The 24,633-nt window shown below is 47.3% G+C and overlaps 1 protein-coding gene across 8 annotated transcripts in view; it reads left to right on the top strand.

Annotated features, from left to right (window-relative positions):
• MSI1 (musashi RNA binding protein 1) overlaps positions 1-24,633 on the top strand; it is a 57,996-nt gene that overhangs the window by 22,418 nt on the left and 10,945 nt on the right. For all 8 annotated transcript variants that reach the window (XM_060269592.2, XM_060269591.2, XM_060269593.2 and 5 more), the window contains exons 5-7: positions 2,623-2,664; positions 5,880-5,972; positions 23,830-23,878. In XM_060269592.2, the coding sequence (XP_060125575.1) occupies positions 2,623-2,664; positions 5,880-5,972; positions 23,830-23,878 (184 nt within the window). The remainder of the gene's footprint in view (positions 1-2,622; positions 2,665-5,879; positions 5,973-23,829; positions 23,879-24,633) is intronic.

The following is a 24,633-nucleotide window of genomic DNA, read 5'->3' on the forward strand; positions in this document are numbered from 1 at the left end:
ACTTCCTCTCTTGTTGGAGTGAATTCCATAGCTGAACTATACGCTGTGTCATTCTCCAATGAGGGACTATGGTGCTCTAAGCAAGAATAAGAACATCAGAAGAGCCTGCTGGATTGGGCCAATCTAGCATCCTGTTCCCATAATGAACAACCAGATGCCTGCAAGAAGGACCCAAGGACAAGAACCCTCTTGCCTCCTGTTGTTTTCCTGCCACCGGTATTCAGAACCATTAATTCCTCGGAAACCTTTCAGAAACTTGGTTTAGTTTGGCTATCCTGTAAGAGTCAATATCGACCCCCTGGGGTCGATGGGATTGTGCAGGGGGTGGATAAAGACCTAAGGGTCAACAAGGGCCTATGAGGTATCGTTGGGAAATTTTAAATTAGATATTAAGAAATAAGGGGTGTGGGCACTGTCAGAGTGATATTGTTACTATTTTGCTTGCTTTACTTCCCTATTTTTTAAAAAACTTTTTATGATTCCTCGTATGATAGTGGTCTATGATTTATAAATATTGATGTAAACATTGATATTTCTTGTTTTATTTCATTTACATTCCTAAGAATCTGGGCTGGAGTTGATGGTAACTTTGTAAGCTCATCAAGGAGTCAATGAACGCAGGGGTCTGGGAAACCCCGATTTAGTTGAAAGACCTATCCGCTTGCCCAGGTATCTGTGGGATGTTTGCTGCAAATTTGGAACCAGCGGGAGGCTGTATGTGTATTTTTATCATTGAAATTTTAGCGCTGTGGTCTTTCTCTGTTGTCTGCTCTTAATTCTCCAGAATTGATGATGATGTTACTCCCCCTGAGATTATGTGATGAACAGGGTGCTAAAAATATACTTAATAAATAAATCCCCCTGGGATCTTTGGTTGGTGGAGGAAGCTACATGTTGGAAGATACAGGGCAGATAAAAGAAAGGGCTTCTTCATGTAGCACATAGTGAAACTATGGAACTCGCTTCCACAGGGGCCAGCAATGGCCACCAACTTGGATGTCTTTAAAAGAGGATTAGAGCAATTCATGGAAGAGAGGGTCATCAATGGCTACTAGCCAAGATGGCTATGCTCTGCCTCCCCGGTCAGAGGCAGTAATGGTTCTGAATGCCAGTAGCTGGAAACTACAGGAGGAGAGAATGCTCTTGTGCTTGAATCCTGCTTGCAGATTTCCCTTTGGGGCATCTGGTTGGCCATTGTGAGAACAGCCTGTTGGACGAGGTGGGCCGTTGGTCTGAACCTGCAGGCTTTCCTTGCTTGGAGTCATAGAGGCTAAACTGTTTCAAAACAGATTTGGATTTCTAGCGTAGATGTGCCTTTTCTCACGCAGTTAAGATAGCCTTCCTCTTGTGGAACAGGGATGGCGAAACTGTGGCCTGCCAGCTGTTTCTGGACTATTGCTCCCAGCATCCCTGACCACTAATTGTGCTGGTCAGAGTTAATGGGAGGAGGAATCCCACAGTACGTGGAGAGCCAAAGGTTTCCCATCCTTGTACTTGAGCAGTCTTCCCTAGCCTGATGCCTTCCAGCTGTATTACAGGTCTGGTCATGCTTGTGGTGCGGATGATGAGACCATAAGATGAGCCTAGTGGATCAGACCAATGGCCCATCTTGTTCAGCATCTTCTTCTCACAGCAACCACCCAGGTGCCCCAAAGTGAAACCAGAAAGCAACTGTGGTTTCCAGCAACTGGTATTTATAAATGTCCACCAAGTCGACTTTTAAAGAATAAAACAAGGATGAAGTGATTGACGGCAATGTTTATCTTCCTCACGCCTTTCTATACACAGCTGGGGGGGGGTAGTTTTATAAGTTGTGTGTCTTCGTTTCTTTTTTAAAAATGATTTTTATTAAATATTTTCTTAGTTTACGAAAGTACATGCATTGTCTCTTTTTTCAGGTTGTGTTTCTTTGTTTCTCAATTTGTTCCTTTTAACATGGTTTTGTATGTATTGTGGTGTTTTATGAATTGTTCCTTGCAGTTATTTTATTGATCAATTATTATTCGTAATTGTTAAGAGTGAATTTCTGTTGAATTATCATTTGCTGATGTTTTCAGAGTTAATTTTACTCTGTGCTGTTACATGCTAATAGATTATTGAATATTACTTTATTTGATATAAGTCGTTCCATTTTAAAGTTATGCTTTATTATGACTTTTTTGTGTTGAATCAGATTATTATAAGCTGTGTGTTCCTTGTTGTATATTTTGTGGCTGTCAACCAGCTTCTGTATAGCAATACAGTATAGAAAGGCAGTATGCAAATTAAAAGTGAAAAAATGAAATCAAATGTAAAAACTGAACAGGAAATGGGTACCATCTCCAGGAATTGCTCAGCTGCTAGCCCCAATAATATGAATGGGAACCTTGCAAAATCTTGTCTTTGGCTAGCTCCACTTAATTTCAGTGTAGCTTGTGCACAAGGAGTGTGACATCCCAAAAATGTCCTTTCCATTGACATGTTTCTTGTTGCTTTGTTCTATTATCCCGTAAGGTCTTCTGGCACACTAGAAAGCTTTCATTGTCCCAAGAGATGTTACCTCCACATGTGTGTGCTCTGTTATTTCTTAAAGGAAAGTTTTGTGTAGTGTTTTTTTTTTACCTGCCTCTCCTTGTCTTTCAGATTGACCCAAAGGTTGCATTTCCCCGCAGAGCACAGCCCAAGGTAGGTACTTGTTTACAACTTTTGAGAGTGACCCCTTCAACCAATCATACAGGTGCTTTGGGGGCATCAAGCTTTGGAACCACTTCTTTGGCCACAAGGCAGATGCTGGGTGCTGGAGCTCTTCCTCTTGGGTTCAGGTACAGATCAGCCCTGGACCTTTCCAGCCCCTTGCAGCCGAAACCTCAATGTTTTTAGAGCCTGCTGGTTTTCGGGTTTATGCCTGTTATTTCAACCACCGGTGGTGTTTCCTGATGATGGAACAGCGATGGAAACCACCCAAGAAGTACCTTTCAAAGCAGGACTCTTCACCTGGGTCTACCTTGCAGTGTTCCCCATGCAGGGCCGGTGCTAGGGATTTTTGCGCCCTAGGCAAGATCACCTTCTGGTGCCCCCCCCACCGGTGTCTGCCTCCTCCCTGCGGGCCTGGCCTAGCCTTCACCCCTTCTCTTCCCAGCGCCCCTCCCGCTTACCTGTGACATCGACGGCTGGATTGCTCTGGCCGCCCTCGGGCTTCAGCCACGGACCCCCGGGCACAACAGCAGCTGCTCCCACCTGCCCGAGGAGTAGAGCGCGGCAACGGCTCCTGGAGCTGAAGGCCAGACTCTGGCGTGCACGCCGCGGGAAGGGGCTGCTCTCACCCCACGTGTCCTCCACACGCTGCTGCCCTCAGAGCTCCGGGCATGCCTGGGCTGCACCGGTGCCGCTGCTGCCTCCCGCCCTGGACGCGGGTAGGTGGCGTTGGGGCGCAGCGGCCGCGTGGCAGAGCGAGTCCTGCGAAGCCAGCAGCGCTCCCCATTGTACCAGCGCCCCCTCCATTTTGGCGCCCTAGGCAACTGCCTAGTTCGCCTTAATGGATGCGCCGGCCCTGTCCCCATGCTTTTCTTTTGAGTGTCCACACTTCATTTTTCTAACCTTCCCGTGGCTCCAGTTTGTGTTGGTCTTGCTTCTTTTTGGGGTTAAGATGTCCACTTGCATGCACTGGAAGCCTTGCTGCCCTCTTCTTAAGTAAGACCTTTGTCCTTGGCTCCTGATGGAAGGAAACAGTTTTATATGTGACCTGAAGAGAAGCTTAGAGGCAATTGCTTGAGCTGTGACCCGCTGCAAGCTTGAATGGTCTATATTTTACTTTTTACTAGAAACCAAAGGTTTAACCTAGGGGTCGGCAACCTAAGGCCCATGGACCACAAGTGGCCCACAGGGGTCGTTTAACCAGCCCCCGAACCGAGCCGCCCACTCAGCGAGTCCCCGCACGCTGTGCTAAACAGCACGGTGCAGGGACTCACTTCCTCAGCACCGAAAAATGCATCTGTGCATGCACAGACACCGGAAATCACGGGTGCATGAGCACGCACGATCCGGCCCATGGTGGGATCTCCACTGGAGTGAACCAGCCCAGGCGAGATGAGCCTTGCCGACCCCTGATTTAACCATTTGGATGCAAAACGGTGACTTCAGCAGAGGTGTGAGGTGTAAGACAGCCCCGTACCGCAACCTGTGATTCCTATACTGGGCTGACCTGAATGAGTTCAGGAACCTGTGGCCCTCCAGAGAGCGAGCTTCATCTAGCAATATATTGGCTTGCACTGTGGTTTGTGAAAGTTCAAAGGGACAAGTCCTTGCTCCAGGGGACTAATCATCTAAAATTTGACATTGGGGGGAGGGGAGGGAGAACTGAGGCGGGAGCGAAACGAGGAAAGAATATACAGTTAGCTTGAGTTTTATTTTGTTGGGTTATCGCTTCTCTTTCCCTTGCTACAGACGCTTTACCTGCTGACATCCCCTCTTCTACCCAACTCTCAAAACACCCAATTTTCATGCTGCTCTTAACTTCTTTTAATCAAAATGTTAAAATATTGCATTTAAAGCTTGTGAGGTGCCCTGAGAACATACGCCGTTGGGTGGCCACAGAAATGTAGGAAGTAAAATGAAGGCACCTTTCCTGCCCCTTGCCTTTGGGCTTGATGCACAGATGAAGAGGGTTGGGTGGATGGGGGAACCCAAGGAGAGGGAACGTGATGTGTGCTGGCCAGCGAAGCGGGGATCAGGGCAGCGAGTGCTCAGGTATCCCAAGTAACCAGCACCATGAGCACATGGTTGGAATTGGGTTAATTCCATTAAGCAGTTTTGGTGACAGAAGGTGCTTTGCTGTTTGGGCGGGCTGTTCTCTAAGGCTTGGAATTGCTGCGGATTAGCTCTGTGCACTCCTTGGGGTAATTAGGAGCATGTGTTTCTTGCAAAGCGGGGACACAGCCATCCGGGGGGGGTGGGGGTGCAGCAGTGTGCAGAGAGAGCCTATTTGAAAAGAGCATCCCGGGCCCCTTCTGAGAGTTCTGCAGGGCTGAAAGGACCAGGAAGATGTACAGAGCAGTCTCTTTCCACAAATGCCCTTTCTGAGCGTCTCAAAGTGAATGTTCTGCCAGCCATGCTTGGTGTGTGTGTGTGTGTGTGCGCGCACGCGCCTGTCTCTCTTGCAGTGACTTATCAGCACTCCTGCATCAGATGCAGGGCCTTGTTGTGAGTCTCAGGTGGAAGGGAGGACACACACACAGCGCCACAGACCAGCAGTTCTCCTATGCAAGTCCTGCTGAAGTGAATGGGATGAGCTGTTCAAAAGCACCCTGTTTAAAAGCTGTTCAAAAAGAATTTAATGAGTAGGCAAAGAAAGCAAAGTGGCGGGGGAATAAGTAGTTTGCAAGCAGACATTTCATGCAGGGGGTGTCACGGTGAAAATTCTGGGTGAAGCGAAGCAGAATTCTGCAAATTGTATAAGCTATGCAGATTAAGTTTTTAGGCTGCATAGCCCCCTGCAATGCAGAAGTATCAACGAAAGCTAAGTTATTCTGCATAATTTAATTATTGGAATGGGCAAAGAGCTAAGCAGAGGTCACCAAAGCACCACCTGTAACTGCTTAAAATTGCACAAGGCAGCAAACCATCGGAACCTTAAGAACTGGAACTTGGCTTCTTCTTCTTGGTGTTTTTTTTTTTAAGGGAAAAAGAATATTAGGCGGTGTTCTTTTCTCAGGAAGTGGGATTCTTAATATGCATGGGATAGTGGCACATGGAAATGTCTTCCTTTAAACCTGCACATAAATCACAGGATGGCGATAGACAGCATATTTTCTTTAGCTGGCAAAGTGAAATGAAGTTTTTGTAGTTTTGAAGGAGTAGCCCTTTTTGCTGTCCTGCTGCCTTCTTGTCCTTCTGTTTTCTAGATGGTGACACGGACCAAGAAGATATTTGTGGGCGGCCTCTCCGTGAACACCACCGTGGAGGATGTGAAACAGTATTTTGAACAATTTGGGAAGGTATGTGTTTTGGGTCCAGTTAAGCAACCAACTGCATCCCTCCTCCGGGTATATCTAAACTGCAGCCATAACCTGGTTAGCAATCTGGGAAATGTAGTTCACTCAGTGGAGGCGGGGATGTGTTAGGAAGCAGAATTTTCAGTACTCTCACCAAACTTGCAATTCCCAAGATACTTTGCAGGGAAGCTGTGATTGTATAAAACCAATATTACACCTTTTGGGCTTTGCTGAAGGAAAGGATTAGGAAATGCAATGTTTTCCTTGCTAAGACATCTGCAGATAGCTTGGTGTTCTGTCAGCTGACCTGGGAAAAAGCTGCCTGGCCTGTTCTTCTGCCTTTAAGACTAGTCTGAAGTGCAGAAATTAGCAGGTGATCAGTGGTACCACTTCCTGCTAATCACCAGAGCTGCTAAAGGCAGAGCTACAAGGACTGCTTGTAAAGTTGGTGATTCCAGCTTCATGGGAGGTTTATTTTAAAGGTGTTTTGCCTTTGGGTGCCTCACAAATTCACAGAACTGTGAAGTAACCAACAAGTCAATACTTCTTCTCCAACCCAGATTCTCCTGAGATGAGGCTGAGGACTAGTAGCATGGCCAGTTCATAGTTCAAGGTGATTTGTATTTTCATTAGAGCCCTAAACCATGTGATCCTCAACTAAGTTTGAAGTTCTGACCCTAAGAGTCATCCATTCCTAAGCCTTATAGTTGACTGAACCCCTTCCACACTCTTCAAATAGTCTCTCTCTCTCTTTCTCTCTTTCTCTCTTTCTCTCTTTCTCTGCCCTTCCCCAAACAATAAAGACATTTTGGTGCCTGAGATGGAAAGTGGCCCTCCCTGTTACTTGATGATGATTGATAATAATAAATTCAGCTTGTTGGTTACTGGACACATAAGGATTCTCCAAACAACTCAAAAAACGTTAAAAGCATAAAGCATGATATGAAATCAGAAAAAAGAACAATGCGTTCAAGAAAAGCCGTACAGTAATCCAGTACTGAACAGCACCAAAATCATTCCATCAATAGGGAGCAAAGTCATGATAATCCTCCCAGTGCCTGAGAGAAATTGTAAGTTTTTGACCTGGCGCTGAAAGTCTGTTAATTAAGAGACCCCAGTGCAGGGCTCAATCATCCAAGATGCTCTTCCATGAGCTTGCACAGATCCCCCAGTGAATTAAGTTTCAGGGATCAGGCCTGTTAGCCTCCCACATTGCCACCATAGTCTGATACCTGTGGTGGTCATCTTCCCTTTCAGTTTCATCTAAGTTGTTCCCCAACTCTCAGTGCCGTTTTCTTTTTCTTTTAGTTCTTAGGTAAAGGGACCCCTGACCATTAGGTCCAGTCGTGACCGACTCTGGGGTTGCGCGCTCATCTCACATTATTGGCCGAGGGAGCCGGCGTATAGCTTCCAGGTCATGTGGCCAGCATGACAAAGCCGCTACTGGCAAACCAGAGCAGCACATGTAAACACCGTTTACCTTCCCGCTGTAGCGGTTCCTATTTATCTACTTGCATTTTGACGTGCTTTCGAACTGCTAGGTTGGCAGGAGCTGGGACCGAGCAACGGGAGCTCACCCCGTCACAGGGATTCGAACCACCAACCTTCTGATCAGCAAGCCCTAGGCTCTGTGGTTTAACCCACAGCGCCACCTGGGTCCCTCTTTTAGTTTTTAGTCTTCAGCAACTAGCCTGTTTGCCTGCTTTTGGTTGTTGGGAGCTGAATCTGAGCCAGAACATTGATGCCGTGTGAACTTTTTTTTTGTTAGTGCATAGCCATCCTATTTTACTTTTTTATTTTATAAACATATAAACATTTTATAAACATATAAATAACTTCCAGAGCGTGGCTCAACTTTATCCCCCAACCTGGTACCCTCCAGATACTTTGGATTTGACAACTCCCACCAACCATCAGCATCATGTGCCAGGCTGGCTGATGATCTGAAGGGCACCCAGTTGGGTAAGACTGGCATAAAAACAATATAGTCATCAAAATACAGTCGTACCTCGGAAGTCGAACGCCTTGCGAGTTGAACGTTTTGGCTCCTGAACGCTGCAAACCCGGAAGTGAGTGTTCCAGTTTGCGAATGTTCTTCGGAACCCGAGTGTCCGACGCGGGTTCCATGGCTTCCGATTGGCTGCAGGAAGCTCCTGCAGCCAATCAGAAGCTGCGCCTTGGTTTTTGGACATTTTGGAAGTTGAACAGACTTCCGGAATGGATTCTGTTCAACTTCCAATGTACGACTGTAATAAGAAGTGGTGGAAAGAATAAAACAGCAGGTCAAAAATACAGTGCTGAAACAAAAAAATGGTTGGAAAAGTAGAAAGGTCTTTGTCTGGTATGCTGTGAGTGAGCCTCCCTTAAGAGATAGTTGCCCAGGCAGGATGTCATAGGAACACAGGAGGAACATAGGAAGCTATATTCTACTGAGTCAGGTCATTGGTCCAGCTAGCTCAGTATTGTCTGCACTAACTGTTAGCGGCTTCCCAGGGTTTCAGGCAGGGGGTCTCTCCTGACTGTACCTGGAGATGTGGGGATTGTACCCCCTGTGTGCAAGGCAGATGCTGAGCTATGGCCCACCATTAGTCACATACCTCTGTTCAGAAAGTGGGTTGGCTCCAGTAATGAGCCTCCAAAAATGACCCGAGTCCACGAGCAGGTTGTCCTTGTGGCACAAGTCCCAAATGGCGTGTAGTGCTTTAAAGGCGACCTGCCAACACTCTGAATTCTGCTCGAAACCAGATGGTGAGCTCTGTCAACACTGGCATGGTGATGTGGTCCTAACAGCTGGTCCCAGTTAGCAGCCCAAAGCGGATGTGTTTTCAGGTACTCTCTTCTGTACAGACTTCAAGGGCAGCCCCACAAACAATTGGCATATCTGTTTGCCTGTTATGGTATCTTAATAGCTTATTCCAGTGTGAAGGATTATTGGGGGGGGCACTTTAAAAGGGCTCAGATGGGCTAATTCTAGGAAGTAACCATGTGCCTTTCTATAGCCACCAGGGTCTTTTGGGGGTGGGGAATAGACCCGAGCTTGTGAATGCTTTCTAACTTCTGCCTGGTGATTCTTAGCTGAATGCAGGAGAGCTAAGTGGAAACCTTCTACGGGTTTTAAGGAAAAATCATATAATTGTGCAGCTGGAAGGGACCCAATGCAGGAATCACACCATTGATGACAATTTTGTGAGGTTTGTGAAATGCCTCCCCTACAACCCCCACCATTGTCTGTCCAACCCCACTCACAGGGTGTGGGGTAGTGTGCCTCCTTGAATACTGTTCAATCTGTGGAACTTCCTTCTGAGCAAGTTTTTTTTAAGAAGTTCTTCAGGATTTAATGTGAAATGCATAATTTTTTTAAATGAAAGATTCTAGCAGAGATTAGATACCACTGTCTGTTCTCTTTCTCAGGACCCCCCCCCATTTTTTATTTTATTTACTTTTACTGGTGTGTTTACTTACCATGGTGTGATGCATTTGGATAACTATTCAGCCTCATTGACCCAAATGGCAAAGGGTAGCCTTAGAAATAGTCAGAAGCATTGGGGTCAAGGTATTACGGTACGAGTACTCTTTCTGAGCGTAGGAGGCCATGGGAGGAAGGTTTGGTTAATGGAGTTGCTACCTACTTTTGATGAAAAGAAAACTGGTAACTGGAGGAGGACGGGAATCGCAAGTGAGGAGAGTTGCTGCTGCATTCATGTCCTGCGTGTGGGTTCCCCTTTGGGGCATCTGGTTGGCCACTGCGAGAACAGGATGCTGAACTAGCTCGGCCATTGTCCTGATCCAGCTTCAGGGCTGTTTCTAACGTTCTTAACTTGGGGGTGATGCTGAGATCAGCAGAGAAGGGTCTTCTTGGTAGTTCCTCCGCCCTCAGATGCTTGGGGTGGTGGTGGTGGCTTGGGGCAGGTCCTTCTTGTGTTGGCCCCTAAGCTGTGGAACTCCCTCCCTACGGAGGTGCTCCTGGCACCTTCTGGGGAATGCTGAAGACAGACCTCTTCCCCCTGCCTTTTGACACTTTGAGGTGCATGTTTTTAAGACCCACCTTACGTTTATTATCGTAAGCTGTTCAAAATTGTTTCGTAATATTGTGTTTTAATGCTGTAACCTGCCCTGGGGCCGCAGGGTGTGAAGGGCGGGAATTAACAATACTCAAATTGGCATGATCCAGGAGGAGTGGAACCACACCTTTGCCCAGGAGCTTGCTGTTTGCCCAACTGCTGCCCCATTTCAAGTAGCTGTAATCACAGAAAAGTAGAGTTGGAAGGGGAACCCAAAGGTGCAGGAACTGCAGCATAGTTGTCTGTGCTTGGGAGACGAATCTTCCTGACTGTGGGTTTGAGAGAGCCCACAGCCCTTTTGCTTCCCTTCCTTTGCCCCTGCTACACATCCTGCTGAACTCCTTACAAAATTACTTCCTGGGGCAGGCGGCTCCGGCGTTTGGATGCCATTTGATACTTGGCAGCTGCTGTCGGCCTTTCCTCCTGGTCAGGAGAGCCAGCCAGCCACTGTTGCATGTGACTCTGCGCCCTGTGTGGATCCTAAGCTCTCTTCTATGACGTTGCTTCCACAGAGCCCTCCCTTATGTGGCCATGGATGCTCTTTGATCAGTAGTTGGCAGTGAAGGGGGCACCTTCGTGTCCCAGCATAGATCAAAGGTACAGATATACAAATGTGTAGTTTCCCCCCCTCCCCCTCACTCCCCCCACCCCCTCTGTCTTCTGGCTCAAAGAATCACAAAACCAGCTTCACCCTTTTCGTCTGTTGCTCGCCTAGTCTTGCCCAAAGACTTTTGTAGATAGTTTTTATCATTATCTGTATAGTTAGACTTAGATGTAGGAAAAACAATAATAATAATACATTTCAGCTGTTTATAGTGATTTTTTTTCTTTTTTTACCCTTTTCTTTCCTACTGTTGTTGTGTTTTAATTTTTTGTACGTAGCTTTGAAGGTAGCAGAGTGTAGATGACCGCGGTAGCACATGTGTGTTAGCGACGCTCCATTTTCATGCCCACCTCCAAATCATACGCCTAGCCAATGAATGTAGAACTTGAAATCAGGTTCTGTTTTGGGGGTGGGGGGGGAGAGAGAAGTGGTCGTGTGTATATATCTCCCCTGTAGCAAACTGATTTCAGAATTTGCCTCTGCCAGCAGCAGCTTGGTAGTGAAACGATTCTACAGGACTTTTCTGCATGGAGCTCTTTCTTGGCCTGAGTAATATATGGATATATGGAACAGGTGGGTCAGGGTTTAGTGGAGAGCTGGAATCAGAAGCCCATTCTTTGCCCAAACTTCTGGTTCATGCTGATTTGTTATCCGGTTAGGCCCTGCTAAGGTGGCACAAAGGTACGTGACCTCATCCAGCCTCTGAGACCCAAGTATGTATATATGTATTTCATGAAATTCATATACCGCTAGACTGTTTAAAAAACCCTCAAAGTGGTTTGCAAAGAGATCAGTAAAAACAACTCTTTAAAACATTCAAAAGATAAAACCAGCAATTAAGAAAAAACAAGATTTAAACATACACCAGCTTTCTACATGACTGGGTAGACTTATCTATAAATAAAAATGTTTCTAGCAGTTCTGTACAGTGAAGGTGCCTGCCTGATGTCAATAGGCAGGGAGTTCCACAGTATAGGCGCTGCCACACTACAATTTAAATTTCTTACAAATGCGGAATGGGTATTACGTGGTACATGTAGCAGTGCCAGTTCCGCAAATTGAAACAGTTGTGTGAGCATATATGGGGTAATGAGACCTCACAGGTAAACTGGTCCCAAGTTGTTAAGGGCTTTATATACTAACACCTTGAACTTGGCCTGGTGTAGCTCTCTGTCAGTAATCATGCTGCAGCATTCTACCACAGCTGATCAAGTACAATGGAAACCCCACATGAAACATTGAAGTTATATCAACTCTCTCTCTCTCTATATAAATTACCCATTATTCGCTCTTAAGGTCCCAAGGCAGGTGCCAACAATTTAAAAGACAGCTTAAAAAACAGTTTTTAAAACTTGTACCTACAAAAAGAAATGCAATCACGAAAATAAGGTGGATCCTGAAAATATACATCTCAAGTTCAAAGACCAGGATAGAGGACCCCTCCAGACCAGTGTTTATTTTTTAGTGGGTGTAATTCTGCAACATTCCATTGGCTCAATAACAGTGCATTAGAGGTGGATTCATGCAGGACTGATCACACATCGTTCTGCTTTGTTAGCTGACCTGTTATGCTTCCCCAGTATTACTGCTGTCTGGGGGTGTGTGTGCTTTTGTGCTCTATAGTGGAACTGAACAACAACAAAAAAGCAACAACCCTAGAACATTCACAATATTAAAAAGTTGCATGATTTCAGCAGATAGTTGCAGGACATTGTAAAGGAAGCAGTACAACCTCCCTGGAACTTCTGCAGGTGCAAAGAGTATTGAAAGTGGATTGATGGCCTTTGGCTAAATAGTACAGATTAGAGCATTGAAAGCAGAATTACTTAGAACCACCCTGATACCATTGTGAGCTCAGATCGTAATGGATGCACAAGAAAAAAAGGATGCCTGGAAGGACCCCTAGGCCAAGAAGCTAAGTCACAGTTTCTCCCCTTAAAATTGGAGGAACAAATTGGATAAATTGAGGCTCTGCCCAGTCCTTTATTTGGAGATGAGTCACTCCAAATCCTCCATCTCCTGTATAAGAGGAGAAATTTGAAGCAATTTGTATTTGAAGCCAAATCTTTCAAATTTGCTGTATGCGAAGCACAACTTCCCCTGGAAACCAACACTTAGCTGAATTTTGTGAAGCAGTTTTGCAACCAAAGAGCTTTTTATAAAGAATGCATATATAGGGGAAAGTGTGCATAAAGATGAAGGCGTTAGTGAAAATAACATACAGAAATGCATTGTATTAGGGAAATCTTGTTGCAAAAATGTGTACAATAGTCAAAACTGCATTATAAAGGTGTGTGTTAGAAGACATTTACACTAAAATATGATGAATTTAAAAGAAAGGAAGAAAGGAGCAAATTGCTGCAAAATGTGGAGAGCTGAAATTAAGATGAAGAAGAATAAGAGACTGAGAGAACCGAGATTGACAGATCCTTCCATCTCTATTTCCGTGTATAAGAAGTGTCAGTTCCTGGCAGTTCTTGCAGGAGAGCAATCCGTTGCTTAGCCTGTAAACCTTGCTCAAACTCTGCTTCCTTCTGTTGGGGGGCGGGGCGGGCGGATGGCTCAGAGGATGGTCCTAGGGCCTGCCTTCCAATTCTGCTGCTGAAGATGAGCAGGCTGGCCCTCTAAGCTGCTTGGCTAGGAGCTATAAGCAAGCTGCTCTGAGCTCCTTGAGGGAAAATCAGGGTAGAGCAATCAAACTAAATATATATAGGAGACTGTCCAGAGCTCCAGTGAGACTGATCAAAGCAGCAAACCCTGGGAGCCAGTTTCTGGCAACGACCTGTCATCTGCCTACAAAATCCACATGTGACTGGGGCTAAGAAGTGGGCATGCTGGAGAATGCGCCAACTAATGAACGGCTTCAGATTACTCGAGTAAGTGAGCCAAGTCACTGCAAGGGATTTTTTTTAAAAAAAAACCACACACACACACCTCCACCTCCACCTCGCTCTGCCCTGACCCCTCCAGTTCCTAAGCACATGTAAAATCCCCTGCATCAGGGGGAAAAATTAGAAAAGTCTGTGGGTGGGTGTGCGGGAGAAGGACACAGATTCTATGCTAGTCAGCAGAAACTTAACTGGAGGGAGAAGGACCACCAAGCTTTCCTTCCAGGGAGCATCAAATTGCAGCAGTTTATGGGGGATGTCAGGAATCTGGGATTGGGCTTAAGTACTTTGGAAGGTATGTAGGCATGCAGGGTCCCCTGCAGCCATGAAAGGAAGTAGTCAAGTGCACCACCAGCTCCTGTGATTGGCCGGCAGTATGACCCGCCTGGATTGGCTGGTCCAGGTATAAAGACTGTGAGAATCTTGGCTTTCCCCCCTCTCCACCTGGTCAACAGCATGGAGCATTTTGTTTGCTACGATCCAGCTGCCAACTGAAATCTGATTTGCAGTGAGATCTGGTCGTCTGGCTGTTGGGCTTGATTTTGGTGCCTCTTTCTCTCTTCCACCCTTAATATGACAGAGCATGGTTGACATGGTGATGAAGTGGATGCCACATTGCAGGCTGCTCGGCCGTCCTAAAGCAGATGCTTCTCTTTTTGGCATTTTTAAGGGCGCTCTCCCTGACAACCAGCTCACAAGGGAAAAGTCATTGGCCTTTGTTTTAAGGTCAGGTTTACAGAAGGGTCTTTATTTGCCTGCTTTCCCTTCTCCCTGGAAGAAAACGCTGCTCAGTTATCTCATAGAAGTATTGGCAGATTTTGCTGAAACTCTGGAAAGGAGAGAAAATTCACAGAGTGTGATGCACCTTCCTTCTCGCCTCCAATTTTGCTGGATTTTTAATAATCCCACTCGCCCACACACTCTGGAAACTGGAAAAGGACCGCTTGGTTCTTGGCTGGCAGTGGTTTGCAGTACAAGAACTGACCACAATTTTACATCTACAGTGGTACCTCTACTTACGAATGTTTCTACTTATGAATGGAGCTCCGTTCGCCATCTTGGATGCGGTTTAGATAGGATTTTTTCTACTTACGAATTTTTAGATAGGGTTGCTTCTACTTACAATTTTTTTCTCCCAATGCATTCCTATGGGATTCGACTTACAAATGTGCGTTCGGAACGCATTAAATTTGTAAGTAGAGGTACCACTGTATATCTCATAAATACCTGCTTCTAGATGGGACCATTTCTAAAGCATTCACTTCTATAACTGAATATTCCCCACCAAACATAAATACTTTTTGTGCATAGAGAACTTTCAAGGGTTAGAACCCTTCTCCTTCTAGTTTTCTATAATATATCCCTAACCTCATCGTCTCCAGATATTTTAGACTAAAGCTCTCATGCTCCCTAACCATTGGCTGTGTGGGCTGGGGGCTGATGGGAGCTGTAGTCCAAGATATCCAGAGAGCACCAGGATAGGGAAGGCTGTGTGTGTGTGTGTGTGTGTATCTATACATATAAATTTATATATTGCTTGATTGTAAAACAAAAGAAAACCTCAAAGCGGTTTACAAAAAGAAAGAAACAATGGAATTAATGTGGTTTTTTAAAAAAAAACCCCAGTTAAAAACAACTATTTAAAATATTTAAAAAATTAAAATCAACAATAAGCTAAAAAGCTGATTAAAGTACATGTCAACATTATTATGCATGTGCAAATAGGCTTCCCTAAACAAAATATTCTTAGCAAACACTGAGAAGAATACAGCAAAGGTGCCTGATGTTAATAGGCAGGGAGTTAGAAAGTGTAGGTGTTGCCACAGTAAAGTACCAGGGTACTAAGTTTTTACAAATGCAGAACAGGTATTATGTAGCACCTACAACTGCCAGATCTGCAGATCGGAGCAGTTGAGCAGACGTATATGGAGTAAGGTGAGCTTGCAGGTAAACTGGTTCTATATAGTGGGGGAACTTATGGTCCTCCAGATGTTTTTTGGACCACAACTCCTGTCATCCCTGAATATTGGGCCATTGAGGCTGGGGTTGTTGGGAACTGTAGTCCAAGAAACATCTGGAGGACCACATGTTCCCTATCCCTGATCTGCACAACAGGCAAGGAAGTAAATGTCTTTCTCAGCTATGCCAATTTAGCTATGCCAAATCTATACATTAAATAGATTCCATGTACCTCTGGAGGTATATGTATTTCACACATAGAATCTATACTACGTCTGCAGTGGCACAGCTGAGTCAAAGTTTTCCTTCCTTGCCTGTTGTTTATGAACACGTGTCCTCCAGGGATTAAGAGGTGGAGTCGCTCCCTCTGGGTGGTGTGTTGAGCCTGCAGCTATAACTAGGTGAGAGACTTGGTTGCAAGGAAATTATTGTTCACGCCTGCTGCTACTTATCTTGCCCCATGAGATACCTCCTCACATTGGAGAAGTGGCACATCCCTGCACCTAGATCCCTGCATGTTTGGCTCTCCTGCGATGCCTCCACCCCCCAGGCTTGAACATGTAAACCTGCTGTACTTTGATTGGATTACAGCTCCCGTCAGCCTTAGTATCATATGGCCATTTTGGCTGGGGCTGATAGAAGCTGCAGTCCAAAACAGTTGGGGGGGGGGCAACCAGCTTGGAGATGATAGGTACATAAGAACATACGGATAACCTGCTAGATCAGGCCAATGGCCCATCTGGTCCAGCATCACAGTGGCAAACCAGATGCTCCATTGGGAAACCTGCAAACAGGAATTGAGCAACAAGCGCACTCTTCCTCTCCTTTGGTTTCTAGCAATAGGTATTAATAAGCATTACAGGCATCATGGCTAGTAGCCATCAATAGCCTTCTCCTCCATGAATTTGTCTAATCCTGTTTTAAAGCCATCTAGGTTGGTGGCCATAACTGCCTCCTGTGGGACTGAGTTCCGTAGCAGCATGAAGATGTCCTGTTCTTCCTTCTACCCTGAATCTTAAACATTCAACTCCATTGGATGTAAAACAAAAACAAAAACACAGTAGTGATGACAGGAGGTTTCCTCCTCCCTGCAAGATAAGTGATTCTGGCCTAGTTTTCTCCGGGATAAATAAATCTTGCAGCTGGGGCTTTGCTTCTCCGTTTGGAAAGCCCCTCCGTGCAGAAAGCTATCCTAGTCCTTTCCCTGACATGCTACCTCAACGAGTCCAGTGAGTGTCTTGAGTTTTCTGCAAAGGATCATTCCATCGTTTATGTCCCCTCTTGTTTTGAAGTGGCCCGGCTCGGATGCAGGTTTCATCCGCCTCAGTGGGCACTAGGCCTCTGCACTAGATTAGAGCTCCCTCCCAAACACACACACGTTCTAAAAATAAAATGCAGTGCACTTCCTCTCCCCCCCCACCTGACTCAGAGTTCCACCTCCAGATAGGATGTGAAGGTGGAACGGAAGTGAGGCTGAGGGGGCGTTCTGCTATTTATACCCTCTGTCTCTATAAGTGAAGGCCTCATTTTCTGAATATGCTCTCTGCCTGCACTCCTCAGTGGCACTGAGCTTCCAGAAAAGCTTTGGGTTGGCTTGCGACACCTATGGCAAGGAGTGCAGGGTGGATTTTATTTGGGATAGACAAGACACAGTTAGTAAGCACCCTCTTGCCGCCAGCTCCTGGGTGTTAAATCATCTAATAACTACACAGTGCTCTGTGGCTCAGCCATCCCCCAACCCGGTCCCTTCCAGCTGCTTTTGGACTACAACTCCAATCAGTCCCAGCCACTGGGAGCTGTAGTCTAAAAGGGGGGACTTTGAATGTCCAGAAGAAGAGAGCCTAGATCACCATGATGGTCACTTCTCTATAACTAGACGACTGCAAAACCGGTTCCTTGTTTGAAAGTCTGGGAAGCTGCTGCTGCTGCCAGTCAGTGTGGACAGTATGGAGCTGGGTGGACTGGCGGTCCGCTTCAGTATAAGGCAACTTGGGGAGGGATGGAGCTCAGGGGTAGGGCATCTGCTGTGAATGCAGAAGGTGCAATCCAAAGCAGGGCTGGGATGCGGCCTAAAGATCATTGCCAGCCGGTGTAGAAAGCATTGTGCTAGATGGGTCAACAGTTCCTAAGCTTCCTGTGTTCCTAAACTGTGGCGCTGACCCGTAGTCTGGTGGAACGGACTTGTGACTGAGCTGAGAGCTTTGCACAGTATGTGCGAGGGCCGATGGGGCCTCCCTCGTAGGAGGCCTTTGTGTGCCTGGAGGAGGAGGGGGGAACGAGTGGCCCTGGCTCTCCCTCACGAGGCCCACAAGGACCATCTCCTCCATGAGGAGGGTCTGTCCCCAGCAGGGATGCCTTTTGTGTGGCTGTCGAGAAGCGCTTTTTTTCCCTGGGAGAGAGAAAGAGAGAGCATTAGAGCTGGCGCTAATCTGATCCAGCAGCTCGGATTGGAGGGGCCAGGGTTGCCACAGCAACCAGGCCCCAAGAGAAGCCATCCCCAGCCAGCCTCTTTTGTTCCGGGGCGTTGGCAAAGCCAGCCACTGCGGCGGCGGCGGCGGCGGCCTCCCTCTGGAGAAGAAAAGGGCTCTGGAGAATGGGGCCCAGGGGAGCAGCGGGGGGTCTCCCCCCCCCAAGCAGGGGGATCTGCCCAAAGAGGCACCCAACGGGCAGCCGCTACAATAGCCGCCCGCCGGGGGCTGCCACTCACACTTAGCGCTTGCCCGCCTGAACTTGGCGGCTCCGCCATAATCCCGCCTCTCCCCTGCCCTGGGTTTCCATGGACACCGGAGCCTATTGAGGACACACATTTTCCGCCTGTGAAATTGAATGCCCACCCGGTGTCAGGGAAGGCCTCCCTCATCAATGGGGACGTGCTTGGAGAGCTGGGGGGGGGGACCGGCTGGCTGGCTGGCTGGCCATTCCCAGTGATGCTGCTGTCCACCATCTTCTTCCCTCCTGGCTTTTCATCCCAGGCTTCTTTGACACAGTGGAGGAGAGGGCCATTGATGGCCTACTAGCTGTGGTGGTTGTGCTCCACAGTCTGAGAGAGCAATGCTTCTGAATACCAGTTGCTGCAAGCCATGGGAAGGGAGAGTGCTCTTGTGCTCGGGTCCTGCTTGTGTGTTTCCCCCGTAATGGGCATCTGGTTGGCCCCAGTGAGAACAGGATGCGGGACTCAATGGGCCATTGGCCTGATCCAGCAGGACTCTTCTTAGGTTTTATGTTCTTGAAGCCTGCCTCCATTTCTCCGGGGCTTAGTGTGCTCGCTGACCACTTTGTGGAAGATTTGGAGCTTTATTAAAACTTGCCTTCCTGTGAATAAAAAAAAAACCCAGGGAAGTGTATTTCTGTGGCGGCTCAGTTCCTCGGCCTCTGCACTGGAGCACGGGGCCCTTTTCTCATAATTATCAAGAACTCCTAACGAATTTTATGTCCTTAATTCAGGGTCCTTTGGTTCTGCAGAGTCTTTCTCCTTTGGGGGTTGGAATTGTTCCTTCTCTGCTGTTTTAGGTGGTCTACCCAGCCTACAGATTATGCTTTTTAATACATACAGGAAGACAGTGGTTTTTTTAGTTAGGTCCTAAGGAGGGTGCCTTTTTCAAAGACAGAGTTTCCGTTCTACAGTGTTCTCGTCTTGGGCTTGTTCGTTGAGAGTGTCATTTTGCTACCTGAGCAAAGAAGAATTTTAGTGAGTCCCCAGGAAATCAAAGAGGTAGACAAATAGGTGATGATGATGATGATGATGATGATGATGATACCGATACCACCTTATGCAGGGGTCCCCAGACTATGGCCCGGGGGCCACATACGGCCCCCTGAGGCTCCTTTATGCGGCCCCAGGGAACGCTCGCTGCTGCCGCCTGCTCTTACCGGCGCGGTGTGGCACGGCTGCTGACTTCCGACCCAGAAAAGCAACGGAAATAGCTTGTGCACACGCGCAAGCGTCATTTCCGGTGTACTTCCGGGTCGGAGGAGGCTTCTGCACATGCGCACAAGCTATTTCCGGCGCTTTCCAGGTTGGGAGTGTGCCAGAAATAGCGCTCCCACCACACAATCGGTGCGGCAGGCATCCGGCCCAAAGCCGGGTAAGTTTGGGGACCCCTGATTATGTGAAGGAGTACCACTTCCTCCAGAACAGGACCGAGACCACAAAAGTGTTAGGCGACTAAATGTGCACAGTGTTGTGTAGTGGTTAGAGTGTCTGGTTAGACCAGGGTTCATATCCTCCCACTCAGCTATGAAGTTCACTGGGTGACCCTGGGGCGTCCACACGCTTTCTGCCTGACCTACCTCGCAGGGTTGTTGTGAGGACAAAATATTGGGGACACGGAGGTATGCCACCTTGAACTCTTCTGGAGACCCCCCCCCCGGCCTTGGCAGAATGCCCCAGTGGCATTGGAGCCGGGAGGGTTTTGCCCCTGTCCTCGGCACACGTTAACGCCTGCTACCTCGGGGTTAATCAGGCCGGAACAGCGAGTGCCCTGTGCTCTATCCCTCTGCCAGACGCTCTACTCGAGACGTCCGCTGGTAAAGTGGATAATCTCCTTTTCTCTCTTGCCCTGCTTTCTTTGCCCAGCGCACGTCAATCTTGAAACCCTTGCAACGTTGACTGCCAGGCTTGCCAATTGACAGCGGCCCTGACCCTGAACACAGAAAGCCCATTGTGAGCACCTTCTCCCCCTCTCCACCCGCCCCACCTCCTTCATCCCGGCCTGCTGACGTTATGGAAGGGCAGTTTCTGTGTCCTCCTGTGACACAAGGTAGACAAGGAAGCAGAGCACGGTTAACAATCCTAGCAAAACCCTCCTCAACTTCCTTAGCTTCCTCCCACAGGGATGCAGTCAGGCTTCTGGTCTCAGGCCAACTGAAGGGGCTAGCAACCTAGTTTTCAGGAACGGGCCCAGGGGTGCCGACTGTAGAACTGCCACGCTCTGGTGCCTTGGTTCCTGATTCCAGGCTTTCGCCTCCACGACAGACCAGCTCTTTTGCAGAATCATGCCACTTTTTCGAAGAAGCATGTTGACCGTTTGGCCACCGAACACCCCGAAAACAGGGCAAATATGGTTATTATTGCTGAGGGATAATTCATTAACAGTTACTTGCTTATCAGTTTGGAAACAGTTTGGAAACAGAACTGGGCTATCCATTTCCAAATAACTTAAATTGGACCTTCAGGTAGGACTGGGAAATGTCCCTGGCTTAATATCCTGGAGAGCCGCTGCTGGTTGGTTGGTGTAGACCAGGGGTAGCAGCTGTGGTGGTTTCCAGATGTGGTTGTACTATAACTTCCATTAGTCCCAGCCAGCCTGGCCAGAACATCTGGAGGTCACCACATAGGCTACTCCTGGTGTAGACAACACTGAGCTAGATATACCAATGGTCTGACTTGGTATAAGGTAACTTCCAGCAGTAGAGCACCTGATATTCATGCAGAACATCCTGTGTTCGATTCCCAGCATCTCCAGGTAAGGGCTAGGAGAGACCTGAAAACTTAGACATGCCACTGCTGGCCAGTGTAGAGAATATTGAGCTAGAATGGATGAATGACCTGACTCATTGAAAGGCAGCTTCCTATGTTTCTACTTAAAATAAGGTTAATGGTTTCTACATAAATGTAGAGGGCTGCTTTGGCTTGCAGAAAGGATATTGGCTTTATTTATTTTATTTTAAAATATATATATATTAAAAAACAAACTACAACCATTGAAAATGGCCCAGCAAGAACCTGTGAGCTTTCAGGAAATAAATGGATTGCAAGGGTTACTTACAAGTGTCAGCTTGGGTGGGAGGGAATAAACGGAAAGGGGGGGGGTTGGAAGAAGGAATTAGCCTTCTCAAGATCCTAACAGATTATAGTAAGCATCCTGGATTGGGGAGGGGTGGGAGGGATTAGGGTGGTGAGAGATGTGTGCTGTGAGGTTAATAATACATTTTTAAAAAAACAAACAAACAAACCTCACCCTCCCCTGCACTGTACAGGGTTGTTTCAGGAAGAAAGAGAAGGGGAATATGTATATTTTCCCTTTTCACACTCTGCAGAACCTTCCTGGCTGTGTAGATACCTGCCTTGAATATGTGATAGAAATGGTTAGTAAAAAATGCAGGAAGCAAATGTCTTAGGGGTTTGGGGTGGCATTATTATTAACAACAACAACAACAACAACAACCGTATGAACAATCAGGGTACAAAATAAAAATAGAAGGAAAAAGTTACAAAACAATTTGTTGTTATTTGTTGAATTTGCTGTATATCCCAGCCTTCCTTACACTCCAGAAACAATTGCAATTAAATCCATCTAAAAGCAGTTACAGTAGAGTAAATTTTATTTTTTCCATTCAGTTATTCAATTGATATTGTGTCCTTCCTCCCAAAGGAGCCCAGGGTGACAAACACATGCATAATAATTTGTTTAAGCATTCTGAAAACAGTTAAAACATTCCAAAAAGCAGTTACGATTAAAAACATCATTCTATCCGGTGATATTAGGGTAGGCATGAACAGTATTCTACATCCACAAAATGCCTGGGTAAACAAGGAATGGTTTCAAATTCCTTCTGAAAGATGATAATGAAGGAGAAAGGGTCACCACACTGGGGAGGGCATTCCACAATTGGGGAGCCACCACCGAAAAGGCCCCGTCATGGGTCAGCAGCAACCATCAGCAGCGTCACCACCAGCTGCTGGCTGTAGGATCTGAGATAGTTGGTATTGGGGAATGCACACTTTTAGGACTTTATATGCTGATATTAGCATCTTGAATTTAGCCCTGTAGCTCAGTGGCCACCTCTACAAATTCTAAATAAAACTATTTGTACACGTGTGCAATTAATATTCCATAAATGGCTGGATCACATCTGGGAGAAAGCCTTATTCAAAAGAAATGTCTTCCATAGGCACCACTTGGGAATAATCCTCACACCTCACATTAATGTAGAGTCTGAGGGGGACAGTTACTTGTCTAAGTTAGTGGTGTCATCATGGTGCCTGGACTACAACTGCCATCATCCTTGACCTTTGGTTGTTGTGGCTGATGGGAGTTGGAGTCCAACAACATCTGGAGGCCACCTCTGCTTGAGCTCTGAACTGGGGCCATCCTAATTCATAGCTCTGGTTTCTTTGTTACCCCACAAAAAGAACCTCTGCAGCCTGCTTACTACAGTGTACTTGTGACAGCATAGACATGCTGGGCTTCCCTCCTCTCCAGCCAAGTGGGGAACCACTTGCTTTCCTGGATTTTTAATCCGAATTGTGTTAGAATTCTCCTTGCCTCTTTGGAATGGCATTACAGATGAGCAGCTTACTAAGCGATTACATTTCCAAGTGGCATGTTAGCACTTGATAAACCATCATCTGTGTGTAACCGGAGTCTCTGGCCTGGAGGATTTTTCTGGATGCAGTCATAATGTTAGCAGTGTACAGGCTCAGTGGCAGAGCATCTGCTTTGCATGCAGAAGGTCTCAAGTTTAATCTCTAGGTAGGGCCAGGAGAGACATCCCTGCCGGAAACCAGTGTTGGAAACTCAAATATATATGCCAGGCGCCAAATGGCTTCTTAAACCACAGCTATGGTTGCCAACCTCTTTTTCTTAATGGTGACTGCTCCTGCTCAGGCTGCACAGAAGAAGCATTTGGGTTCCCGAAACTCATTCCAATTGTGCAGATAAAATATAATTGATAGAATTCTTCAGGATGGGGTCTGAGGATGGGAAAATAGTTCAGATCCAGTGATCTCCCAGGCATGATGATGGGGATGTCAGGCGTCATCCTGGTGCCCAGGCATCTTCACTTGGTTGCAAGTGGTCAATAGCCAGGTGCAAAATGCGCCTGGCACCTGGCTAATTTCAAACACTGCCCGAACCCCCAGAGAACTGCTGCCAGTGTATGTTGACAATACTGAACTAGATGGACCAACGGTCTGATTTCTGCCTAAAGCGGCTTCCTAGGTTATTATGATTTTGTTTGTTTGTTGAATGATTGGTGGCCATTTAGGGCAGTTCCACTTCTTTGGGATTTGGGTGACCAAAGTCAATATCCAGAAGTGCCCAGCGAAGGGGCTGGTGGTCTGCCTAAGATTCGGGCAGGATGGGGGCGAGAGGCATGGGCAGCACAGGCTGTCCCAGGACCCATCTCAAGACACACAGGCGCCTCTCTCCCTTTAAAGAGACAGTGAAACAGCTTTGGCGCTTGGCTGCCCTTTTGTAGCACCCCAAACCTAGATACCTGGATCCAGCTGCCTTGCTTTGCCTGACGATAGGCAGAGAAGTCCTAAGGCTTTGGGGGATTAAGTATGGAAACTGTTCCTTTCTGACCCCAAATTCAATTCCACTCCTCCCATTTGTCTCTTGCAGGTGGACGACGCAATGCTCATGTTTGACAAGACCACAAACAGGCACCGAGGTGAGGCCCGGTATTTTGAGGAGCCAGGCTTTGGGGTGTTTCATGAGAACCCAGGCACCACTTGTGACTGCCTCCGCCCTCCTGCTCTGCCCCACCCTGCTTGCAGCTCCTTCCCACCCCCTTCCCTCCAGCCTCTTCCTTCCAGATCCACTTTCCTTCGTCAGCCGTGTCCTTTTACCCGGCGCGTCCCCTCTCAGCACAGAGGGCTTTTTGTCTGCCTGCTTCCTGTGCCGTGTAACTCTTTGCCGGCGGGGGGGGGGAGGGAGGGGGCAGCCTCTTCCCCTTCCCCTCCCTGGTCACCTACGTGGCTCCATCTGTCTGTGTGTCTTACCTTGTCCTGAGTAATTTGAGCCCCTGGGGAAGCTGACACGAAAGCCAGGAGGCTGCCTCTCCTCCTTTGCCGCAGCGGGGGGGTCGGGGGGGGGGTTGGGACTGCGACGGCGGCTGCTCCGACTCCTAGGTCACCTTTTCCCAGAGCCTCCCTTGGGGAGTTGGGTTACAGAGCGGGGAGCCTTCTGCAGGCTGCTGGCAGGAGACCACTCTCCTGCGTGGTTGTGGGTGGGTGTTGTGCCATCCAAAGCAAGGCTCGTCCTCTGGGTTGAAGATGACTGATGTTACCCAGCCCCCTCCCCCTGGCAGCCCCTAGATACCTGACTCCTTTGGGAATAAAGAATAGGCCGTCCCTGCTTTCATCTTTCACATTTGGTTCCCAAACTGTTTCGGCAACCGGCCTCTTGGTTCCATAAACTCATCTC

This window comes from Zootoca vivipara, chromosome 16 (assembly GCF_965207765.1).
Source record: "Zootoca vivipara chromosome 16, rZooViv2.hap1.1, whole genome shotgun sequence".
NCBI classification, from domain to species: domain Eukaryota; kingdom Metazoa; phylum Chordata; class Lepidosauria; order Squamata; family Lacertidae; genus Zootoca; species Zootoca vivipara.